The sequence below is a fragment of the Palaemon carinicauda genome, chromosome 35, assembly GCF_036898095.1.
Source record: "Palaemon carinicauda isolate YSFRI2023 chromosome 35, ASM3689809v2, whole genome shotgun sequence".
NCBI lineage: Eukaryota > Metazoa > Arthropoda > Malacostraca > Decapoda > Palaemonidae > Palaemon > Palaemon carinicauda.
In genome coordinates this window covers 57,303,202-57,315,926 of record NC_090759.1, presented here as the reverse complement: position 1 = coordinate 57,315,926, position 12,725 = coordinate 57,303,202, and the positions used below count along the sequence as shown (strand labels likewise).

Sequence of the window (12,725 nt, the reverse complement as noted above, 5' to 3'; positions counted from 1 at the left end):
GTGTCAGTCATCATTGGCTTTAAGACCTTGGTAAACAATACCATTTTGGAAATGTTAATTTAGCCTGGTGTTAGGCCCGTGAAGGCCATTCGGGAAACAGGTGCTACTGAAGAAAAACCTGCAGTTTCTCTAAAAAGTGAGATGGAAGAATAGAATCTTGAATGGAGGAATAGTAGGCCTACATGGCTAAAAAGTTGAAAGCACCAAGGGACTAAAGGTTATGCCTACAGTTAACCGCATGAGCACAGCAATAGGCTACCTACTGTTTATTGCTAACACTTTAATTTACTTTTTTACTTTTGATAATTCTAAATATCTTTATGTATATTCATCAGAAATAAATAAAACACTACTGTGGAAAATGTTTTTTTTTTAATCAAGAATTATCTATTTCAAGCATAGGTCTACATGAATAGAAGAATGCCAAAAGTCATTAGGATGAAAGTGATTGAACTTCTGCTTATGAAGAGCCCTAAAGGTATTCTTATATAAATCTAATGAAAAAAGAAAAAGCTGATTCATAAGTGTACTGATTAGGTTTCTGTCATTTTTCCTGTCCTCTATTCAAATACCACTAATTGTAGTTGATTTCTTACTTAAGTAGCAAGCCTCAACTTTGTTCTGTATAAACGCTCTCTCTCTCTCTCTCTCTCTCTCTCTCTCTCTCTCTCTCTCTCTCTCTCTCTCTCTCTCTCTCTCTCTCTCTCTCTCTCAAAGAACTGAATCAGCAACTGATAATGGTAAATTGATATCAAACATCAGCATAGTTATGACCATTAAATGCTGACTTTGTTTCCACAAGCTTTAAGACCAATCCATAATTGCTAAGTGCAATTATTGCATTGAAATCTAAACTCACTTCTTTTGTTTTGGAAAATTTCGATCAGGAAAGCAGGATGCTATAAGACCAGGGGCCCAACAGGAAAAATAGGAAAGGAAAGGAAACAAAGAAAATTAAAATCTTTAAATTACAGTAACAATATTAGAATAAATATATAATACTATAAAAACTTTAACAAAACAACAGGGAGAAATTTGATAGAATAGAGTGCCCGAGTGGACCCTCAAGCAAGAGAACTCTTAACCCAAGACAGTGGAAGACCATGGTACAGAGGCAGTAGACGTATCTATAGTCCATTTCTTTTAGCGAGGCACATTTGCACCGACTCGCAGCGATGCCCTTTTACCTCGGAAAAGTTTTCTGATCGCTGATTGGTCAGAATTATCTTGTCCAACCAATCAGCGATCAGGAAACTTTTCCAAGCTAAAAGGGCATCGCTGCGAGTCGGTGCAAATATGCCTCGCTAAAAGAAATGGACTGTAGGTTCTAATACTTTGAAACCATCTGTAACTGATCTCGTGTCAGGACGATTTGGCATAGGCCTAAGCAGCAGATACAATAGGCTCATGAAAAAAAATAGACCTACTTAGCGCTAAACATTTTAAAATAGTAAAAATTATATAAATATACAAAATGTTTAGGAAATCACGCCACTAAGGAATGATTTATTGTTAATTTATTCTCATAATTTATTTATTTCCTTATTTCCTTTCCTCACTGGGTTACTTTTCCCTATTGGAGCCCTTGGACTTATAGCCTCATTCTTTTCCAACTAGGGCTGTAGCTTGGCTGGTAATAATAATAATAATAATAATAATAATAATAATAATAATAATAATAAGACAAAATTTATAAACTACACGAAGTTGAACAAACCTGTTGATCATATGGTGAATTAAAGATATTGCAAAGCTTATGATTTGGAATTAAAAATGCTGACCACGGAGACTTAGGATGTTATTAATAGCATCTATGTAAACATTAAATATGTTATAAAGCAATTCTAATTCGAGAGTTGGTATATGAGAAATATTGTTCAAGAAGAAACTGAAGACTTTTCTTATTCTCTTGGGTGTTTCGATAATGTGGTATGACAATAAACACGTTATGCAGTTTGATATGCAAAATACATAAGATAAACTGATTTTTAGGTCCAGATAAGCCGTCCCCAAAGTAAGGTAAAGTAAACTAAAGTAAGACAAGTAGGCCCAATGATATATTTTTTTTACAAATGGCCACAAGTTGTGCAGACTCAAATAAGCCGAATGATAAGAGACCAAATATGCAATATTTACCAGTAAAACTTCATCCTATTTCTTCTTGGAGGATTCCCGTAACAATTTTGAAACTGCAAGTTGCACAAAGCACCGTTGTCACATTAATTTGAAGAAAACATTTCACGAATAAAAAAAACTGGGATTCCAATGAATGGTTCTAGGGTTCGCCATCATGGTGAGAGCGCCGCCCTGGTGGCGACATAACAAACTACTTATTTTAAGGAAATATAAACAATCTAAAAGATGTTACACACATGAGTATTTGTTAATTTTCTCCTTAACATTCTGTCATAATGATAAATTTATAACAATAAATAACTTATGGAATATCTTAAAAACTTTTAGTGCTTGCCTCGGTGCTTTCCGTAAAAATTGGATGATTTTGAAAGTATTTCGCTGGCGAGTTTATATCATCCTATGACTTGTGTCTATCTAACATTATATAATATTCCTGATTGCTAGCACTGATAGTTTTATTTATTATGGCCAGTAAACTATTTCCTGTAGGCCTATCATGCCACGCTTGTCAAATATTTCTTTCAGACAAACATGAGTCTATAATTATAGCTAACTCGGCACTTTTTTTGGAACTAAATCAGGATGATAGATTCCGTGTAGGTCTTCGTGTACAACACACACACTCATATACATATATATATATATATATATATATATATATATATATATATATATATATATATATATATATATATATATATATATATATATATATATATATATATATATATATATATATATATATATATATATATTACTTGTTCAAGCAAGATAACAGCCATTTTTGTATTGGTCTAAGCGACTGCCGTTGTCTAACAGTAGGCCTATCAACGAAAATGTCTTCGACGATTTAACAAATTCAGTGATTATATACTAACTTTTTCTAATAACTTAAATTCTCCTCGTCCTGCCACACACGGAAAATCCATATGCCCTACAGGACCTACTTAAATTTGTTTGTCATGTAGGCCTACATTCTAAAGTAACATATCTAGAGTAACATATATCATAATACTCTTTAATTGTCAATTACACGATATTATATTACATGAATATATGCGTATTAATGATAATGATTAGTAGCAATTATTAGTTATTTTCTTTAAATAATGTATTGACTGAGAACGGCCAGTGATCAATATTATGTTGATTTTCTTCATTATTTTTTTTTTATTATTATTGCAGTGGTGTTATAATTTTTAATAGTACGACAATATCTTTTGTCTCAATGGCATTATAAGATGACAACAACTGTTAATGAGACATTTTTGTTTGAATATAACCATATAGGCCTAGGCCCATTTAGGGTAAGCGTCTCATTTGGCAAAAGTCGTGTTTATATGTGGATCGTTGAATCCACAATATAGCTGGATTGAAATTACATTATTTCAAAGCAAATATTTTAATTTGATTTGAAATAATGCGTTAAAGTATGAAGTTCTTATGGGAGATGTGCCTATATTCGAGTTTAATATCTGTTAAACACCTGAAAACTTTAGGAGTATCAATAGTTTACATTTCGACAAATCTTCGTAAGGAAAACAAGTAATCACTTGATATTATTACCAATATCCACTTGCAAACATGAATTAGGTTTCTTGTTCAAATATGGAAGAAACATTTGGTGTGCAGTCATAGCTCTAGCTATTTTAGGTTGCTGAAGATTACCAACGCTTTGATCTTTTTCCTATCATTCGTTAATTTATCTAATGATTTACAGATAACAGCTGTCAATTTATATATACATTAAACAGAAGTTAATGAATTCCTAATCTAAACTAACAAAATTCTCATATCTAACATTATAAGAATGATTATTTCAAGTAGATTCAGGTCAAATGAAAAATATATTTTGTTATCAAAGTTCTCTTTAAAAATGTATCGTTCAGTGCTCGTACAATTTTGACGAAATTTACCTATAAATATCATTATTATGTGATATGGTATAGCACTGAAATTATATTAATATTTATTATTTTCATATAATGTACTTTTTTCACGTAGATACATTAAAGTTTATTAATAAACCCGCATTATCTTAGGGTCGTACTAAACAGCGTTTTCTATGCGGTATTGAAAGGCGTGTTAATAGGGTGTTGTACCACATCCACAGTACCAGGGTTGCCAGGTTTTCTAAATGAGGAAAGGTCAATTTCTAATCAACAGAGGCTTTAAAGGTCAACCCATTAATAGAAAAAGGTCAAAAATATAGTATTTAAGGGCCGGCTTTTTTCATATTACTAAAGGCCAACCTATCTAAATACAAAAGGTCAAATTTGAGTTTTTTTTGGCCGGAAAAAAGGCCAAACTGGCAACCCTGATCCACACTAAGTAACATCAACATTACCCAAGTCGCAAGTGTGTGTTGTTCAGGGGTGCCAATCGTACGATAATTATCGTACATGTACGATTATTTTAGATCCAGTACGATGTACGATACATACCTTAGGTATATACATATGTGTGGTGTGTGGGTTTAATTAAACAATTATACTAAAATATTTTGAAATAAGTCAATCATGTAACTCCTTAATAATTGTATTGAAACTGTGTACGATAAATTTGGTTAAAATACGACAATTTTAAGGTTCATGTACGATAATCCAGTCGAAATCATCTAGCAACCCTGGTTGTTGTTGGAGTCGTCAGCTGATGGAGAGTGGGTAAGACATGAGACCGAAATAATGGCAGTCAACTTCTTACTCTCCTTGCGAGTGGACTTGCGACCTCTCGTTCCTTCGAGTGACTGAATCTTTTTCTCTAAAGTGTTTCTACCACTGTTTTTTTGTGACTGAATCTTCTCTTGAGTGTTTCCTACGATTCCTACGACTGTTATCTGTGTTATCCCCCCTTCGCCAGTTCCCTCGAATGCCTCCCTACAACATCCAGAAGCGGGACTCGGTCAAACTTCAGAATATAGACGATATGGATGGACTTCGGAGTAATTTGTCCCACGAGGAACTCATACGGCATCAGGAGGGCGTTTCGGAGGGCGGGGGCGGCGGGAATTTTGACGGTGTGATGGTGGTGCCCCAACAGCAGAGGAGGAGGCCGTCCGGAGACGACGACGGTGCTCCTGCTGACGAGGAAAATCGAACGAAGGCGACCAAAGGACAGATTTTAACGGTAGCGATTTTGTGCTACGTTAACCTCATCAATTACATGGATAGATTCACCGTTGCAGGTGAGTTTTGGTGTAAATTGGGTCAAACAGTTCATTAGATTTAGGTATTTTTAAATTCCAATTTGAAGGAACAGATAGGTTAGGCTAGCCCACCTTTATTCGGCCATATAGGCCTATTTGTTTCTGAAAGGTTTAACTTTTTTATTTTTTTGTAAATAAAACAGTTCTGAGTTTTGGTGTAAATTGGGTCAAACAGTTTATTAGATTTAGGTATTTTTAAATTCCAGCGTGAAGGAACACATAGGTTAGGCTAGCCTACCTTTAATCGGCCATATAGGCCTATTTGTTGCTGAAAGGTTTAACTTTTTTATTTTTTTGTAAATAAAACAGCTCTGATTATTATCGTTATTATTGTTGTTGTTGTTGTTGTTGTTTACGAGAACTTCTTGACGGAATCAGGCCTACCGTTATTCGTCCATTTTTTTTAATAAAACTGCTCTTCTATTATTATTGTTATTAATAATGTTGTTGCGATTTTGGTGTAAATTGGGTCAAACAGTTCATTAGATTTAGGTATTTTTAAATTCCAGCGTGAAGGAACACATAGGTTAGGCTAGTCCACCTTTATTCGACCATTTAGGCCTAATTATTAATGAAAGGTTATTTAGCTTTTTTCTTTGTAAATAAAACAGCTCTCCTATTATTATTGTTATTGTTATTATTATTGTTGTTTACGCGAAGTTTTTTTAAGTCCCATCTTGAAGGAACGCATAGGTTAGGCCTAGGTGGGTAGTCCGACTGTTATTCGTCCATTTATTTTCTTTTTCTTTTTTTTTTGGTAAATAAAACAGCTCTCCTATTATTATTGTTTTTATTGTTGTTGTTGTTGTTGTTGCTATTTTGGTGTAAATTAGTTGAACAGTATTTTTAAGTCCCATCTTGAAGGAACAAATAGGCTAGGCCTACCGGTATTCATTCTTTTATTAATTTGGTTATTCAACTTTATTGTTTTGGTTATTCAACTTTATTGATAGAAAAATGTTTGCTCGGGTATCATTATTATTATTATTATTATTATTATTATTATTTACGAGAAGTATTTATTATTGAGCCTATTATTAGCCTCCCGTAGCTAATTTTCCGGGTATCGTATCGATTTCCTATTGGTTGAAAGTAACCTTTCATTGGGATGTCGTAACCAACTTCAATTATTCATAGGAAAAATATCGATAGAAACTATTGGTTAATTATTATGTTCTCTCAATATTGAAAATTTAAATGTAAGGTTATGTTTCTGCCTAGGCCGAAGCGAAGATTATTTTCTCTATTATTATTATTATTATTATTATTATTATTAGCCAAGCTACAAATTTAGTTGGAAAAGCAAGATGCTATAAGCCCAAGGGCTCCAATAGGGAAAAATAGCTCAGTGAGGAAAGGAAGTAAGGAAATAAATAAAATGAGAACAAATTAACAATGAATCACTAGAAACGGTAACAACTTCAAAACAGATATGTCATATATAAACTATATTTAATAAAGATAATGACAAGTATTTTTTTTTATCTAGATTTAGAGTAACTTTTAAGAAAAGGACTAAAGGAAAGTAGTGAATAGAGTTTTCAGTTAAAATTTATTTAGCTGAAGAAATAAGTTACCCAATAAATGTATAGACTGTGTTTATATTAACTTTATAGTCATCAAATAAATTGAAATGTCTAATGTTCCAGAGATTAAGGGATAACAGTCTGTTGAAACTAAATGCATTAGTCTCATTTTTTCCCCTAAAATATTATTGCTGGAACTTTCATTTCAATAGGAAATATTTGTTTATTATAACTAATGTTTGCCTCTCCCAAACAAATGATATTCGACCTATAGTTTTCTTATATTTGTCTGTAACATATCGAAAATTGTGTTGTTTACGTGAGCCGTCGGTTTCTTGCAACATTTGCAACCGTAAATAAATTAAGTCTTGCGTATGTACAGGATAAACTCGGTTTACCCATATTTATTGGTATTACAGGGCTGTATTTCAAGCAAGCCAGTTGTGGCATAGTCACGGCCACTTAACTGTATTGTTGTGACCTGTTGCAATAATACTGGCAAAGCAAATTAAGCTCGCTAGTGTTATTAACCGACTCGGTTCAAGCTGGGATGTCGAATGTTGACATTTACAATATTATTGTACTTCGCTTCGCACCGGTGAACATTTGACCAGAAATTGCCGTTTTCCTACTGGTTCGAAATACTTTGCATTTTTGACGGTTGGTTCATAAAATAGGTTATTTTGATAATATATAATTTTGAGTACTTTATTTTGGAATCTACATTTCGGCTATAAATATCAAAGCTTTAGCTTTAATTGTGACATTTATGACATTTAACTTGCACTGAAAAATGAGATTTGGCACCTCAAGTACCTGATCACCCCATACGGCAGCTCTCTCTCTCTCTCTCTCTCTCTCTCTCTCTCTCTCTCTCTCTCTCTCTCTCTCTCTCTCTCTCTCTCTCTCTCTCAATACGAGAGTATCATTCACTCATATTGTAATAGACAAATTTGAGCGTTTGGTGCGTTTTGGGAAACCGTATATTTGTTTATGACGTATGTTTATCGGATTGTACTCTGTACAGTAAGCTAAAGAGGTGACGAAATTTATTATATTCATCTTTTAAATGTATGAAGATTGCATCTCGGTATAAAATATGAGAGATGTATGCCATGTACCATATATTATTGCCTTTTCAATATTTGAAATATGGGGACGCGTAGAAATAAAGGGCTTTATTGGATAGATTTCTGGGTTTAAGATGCTGTGGAACCTTGGAAGATCTAGGATGTGTAGTGGTGTCCAATGTGTTGCTGGTGATACTTTGTGTTTCTAGGAAACTAAGAATGTGATGGTTTCATTGCAGCGTTCAATAGGTGGATAATTATGGCAAAGAATATGGGTTAGTTTTTTTGGGTGGGTGGGGATTTCTGAATGTTTGATTATATATATATATATATATATATATATATATATATATATATATATATATATATATATAATGTGTATATATATATATATATATATATATATATATATGTATATATATACTGTGTATATATATATATATATATATATATATATATATATATATATATATATATATACTGTGTATATATATATATATATATATATATATATATATATATATATATATATATATATATATATATATATATATATATATACTGTGTATATATATACTGTGTATATATATATATATATATATATATATATATATATATTTATATATATATATATATATATATATATATGTATGTATATATATATACATACATAAATACATATATATATATATATATATATATATATATATATATATATATATATATATATATATATATATAAAGAAAACAGGAATACCAAGCCTAATTACTTAATGAAATAATCATGCACAAACCCTTTGGAACATGGCATGTAAACCATGTGATAACTCAATAACACACCACATCATGTGAACCCGCTTACTTACTTTCATCTTCCAAACACACCCTCCCCCCCCCCTTCCCACACTTGGCATGTCTTCACCGTAATGACTGACGAAATTCCGTGCAAATAACTCTCATTTAGACCTTTGTGAAAACCACGGATTCGTTAAGAATCGTTAGTGCAACTGACCGTGGCCAGATGACAAATGCCAGATACCACCATCCTGTTAAATGTGGTTGGACTCAAAGATGGGACTTTTTTTTATAGTTTCTTTTGTCTTGGTTGGTAGATCGTTCTTCCTTCGAAGTCTACAGTTCGACCCCTTTTAGTCTAGGGTTTAATCTCTTAGAAGTCTACAGTTCGAGTCCTTTAAGTCTAGGGTTTAATCTCCTAGAAGTCTACAGTTTGATCCCTTTAAGTCTAGGGTTCAACCTCTTAGAAGTCTACAGTTCGAGTCCTTTAAGTCTAGGGTTTAATCTCCTAGAAGTCTACAGTTTGATCCCTTTAAGTCTAGGGTTCAATCTCTTAGAAGTCTACAGTTCGAGTCCTTTAAGTCTAGAGTTTAATCTCCTAGAAGTCTACAGTTTGATCCCTTTAAGTCTAGGGTTCAATCTTCTAGAAGTCTACAGTTTGATCCCTTTAAGTCTAGGGTTCAATCTCCTAGAAGTCTACAGTTTGATCCCTTTAAGTCTAGGGTTCAATCTCTTAGAAGTCTACAGTTCGAGCCCTTTAAGTCTAGGGTTCAATCTCCTAGAAGTCTACAGTTTGATCCCTTTAAGTCTAGGGTTCAATCTCTTAGAAGTCTACAGTTCGAGTCCTTTAAGTTAAGGGTTTAATCTCCTAGAAGTCTACAGTTTGATCCCTTTAAGTCTAGGGTTCAATCCCTTTAAGTCTAGGGTTCAATCTCTTAGAAGTCTACAGTTCGAGCCCTTTAAGTCTAGGGTTCAATCTCTCAGAAGTCTACAGTTTGATACCTTTAAGTCTAGGGTTCAATTTCTTAGAAGTCTACAGTTCGAGTCCTTTAAGTCAAGGGTTTAATCTCCTAGAAGTCTACAGTTTGATCCCTTTAAGTCTAGGGTTCAATCTCTTAGAAGTCTACAGTTCGAGCCCTTAAAGTCTAGGGTTCAATCTCTTAGTAGTCCATGGATCGATCCCTTAGAAGTCCAGGGTTCTATCCCAATATAAGTCTAGGGTTCAACCGCTTTTAAGTCCAGGCTTCGATCCTTTATAAGCCCAGAGTTCGATCCCTTACAAGTCGAGGGCTCGATACTTATTAGTATGGGGTTCGATCTCTTATTAGTCCAGTGTCCTATCCCTTTAAGTCCAGGGTTCGATCTCTTGTTAGTCCAGTGTCCTATCCCTTTAAGTCCAGGGTTCGATAGCTAATATGTACATGATTTGATGCCTTATAAATACAAGGCTCGATCTCTTAGTTCAGGGTTCGATCCTTCAAATCTGGGTCAGATCCCAGCGTGACGTGGAAGGAATAAATTCCCAGAATATCATAAACTCTTTTCAATGTTGAATTAGCCCTAAGAAGTGATACTATTATTATCATTATCTGCTAAGCTACAACCCTGGTTGGAAAAGTAGGATGCTAGCAATCAGAGGGGCTCCAACAGGGAAAACAGCCCAGTGAGGAAAGGAAACAAGTTAAAAATAGAATATTTTAAGAACAATAAATATAAAAAGTATAGAACACAAAAAAAAACGTACTTGTTCTTAATGTGTCATAAAGTAAAGAGAGTAACATTAAATACGTAAAAAGTGCGTTTTCTCACGATCATAAGTGATTAGTGTCACATTGCTTAAGTTACGTTCAGTGTCCGAGGATTTATTTTGTAATAAACGCTTCAAAATAGCGTGTCATTCAAATGCCTTAAGTTTTAGTAGTGCTTTCTCATAAAATACACGAGGCGTTGATATAAAGTACTTGGTTGGCTGGTGTCAGAATTCAGGATTAAGTTTTTAAAATCCATTTGACTATATTTATATATATATATATATATATATATATATATATATATATATATATATATATATATATATATATATATATATATATAGAGAGAGAGAGAGAGAGAGAGAGAGAGAGAGAGAGAGAGAGAGGAGAGAGAGGAGAGAGAGAGAGAGAGAGAGAGAGAGAGATATTCCCTTGGTTGAGTGTACACTAGGGCACACTATTATATCTTATTTCTCTTCCTCTTGTTTTGTTAAACATTTTATAGTGTAGGAATATTTATTTTAATGTTACTATTTTATTTTAATTGTTTCCTTTCCTTACTGGGCTATTTTCCCTGGTGGGGCCCCTCAGCTTATAGCATCCTACTTTTCCCACTAGAGTTGTAGCTGAACAAGCAATAATGATAATAATAACAATAATAATAATAACGGATTGATATAGAATCATCAACATCAACAAAAAGTGAAAAAAAAACTTGGAAATAAAGAAAACCATTTGGAAACCAAAATAGGAAAGAAAATACTAAAAAAACGTTATAATTTCAGTTTCATTTGTATTATTTCATCATCACTATAGCCACCAGTAAGTGTCAAGACTTAACTAGGTATGTACACTAGTCACTAAGCATGTACACACCTAGTCTTAGGATCAATATCCTACTGCAATACTGGGTCTAGTGGCACTCTTGAATAAATAAGGCCTCAGTGCACTAGTGCGAGACATATACGACCATATTATCATAGCTATTATTATTACTAGCTACATACCTGGCTGGGAAAGCAGAATACTACAAGCCCAAGCGCTCCAACAAGGAAAGCATCCCTGCGAGGGAAGGAAATAAGGGAATGACAAATATTCTATGGATAAGTAAAGATTAGAATACAAATATTTTAATATTAGTGTACGAGCCCCGTCAAAAAAAAATAAGTACTGCTAAATATTTAGATGAATATGTACACAGATTTAACCCTTCCCACTCCCTCCCTCCCCAGTTTCTTAACTACAACTTCTCTCACCAGGATGTGACTACTTCCTCTCCCCCTACCCATAAGACAGGTGACCATATATATATATATATATATATATATATATATATATATATATATATATATATATATATATATATATATAAGACTATTATATCGGGGAGATTACTAACATCTTCCAACTAAATAAGTCATAGCCTATATAAACTATAGACCGAGACAAACAGAAAACACCTTCTAAAAGGTTTCAACTTCTACAGTTCCACCGATTCCACTGCCAGCTATACTCCACTGTATAGTCGGATACAGTTCCACCGATTCCACTGTATAGCCAGGAGTAGAAATCTAACCTCGGACACGCGTCCTCGTTACCTTATCCTTGATCTTGATAAGGATGGATCTGCAAGGCAAGCAGTACTGAACCATAGGAGAGTACGTGGTGAAAAATCAATGCTATTCAGTGCTAGCGGTTGTTGTTAACTAGTACGTAGGCGCTTTATGGACTAATCCCAGCCTATATTCAATTTTTTTTTTAATGAGGCGCATTTGCACCGACTCGCAGCGGTGTCCTTTTAGCTCGGGAAAGTTTCCTGCTTTCTGATTGGTTAGAATTATCTTGTCCAACCAATCAGCGATCAGGAAACTTTTACGAGTGAAAAGGGCACCCCAGTGAGTCGGTATAAATCTGCCTCACTAAAAAGAATTGACTAAAATTAGCTCAACCGTGGTAATACCCATGAGAACACACACGCACACATACACACACACACATGTAACAGTTTCCAGTCCACTGTGGGGCAAAGGTCTCACACATGTCTTTATTCATGCCTGGGGCTTGACCTGTTTTCATCACCACGCTAGCCAGTGCAGATTGGTGATGGTGTGAGACCTTTTGTCTGATCAATCATAAGCAAACCAACATAGTATGGGTGGCTCTGACTAGTACAGCTTTGCTGATCACGGCGATGCACAAACTTTTAACCACGTTAAGTCATCCTCACTCAGAAAGGTATATA

General features: G+C 33.9%; 1 protein-coding gene across 1 annotated transcript in view; it reads left to right on the top strand.

The window, feature by feature from the left end:
* Positions 1-4,777: 4,777 nt before the first annotated feature.
* The window catches only part of LOC137627767 (protein spinster-like), a 118,996-nt gene continuing 111,048 nt past the window's right edge, over positions 4,778-12,725 (top strand). The window contains exon 1 of the mRNA XM_068359066.1: positions 4,778-5,320. Coding sequence (XP_068215167.1) covers positions 5,005-5,320 — 316 coding nt within the window. The 5' untranslated portion in view covers positions 4,778-5,004. The remainder of the gene's footprint in view (positions 5,321-12,725) is intronic.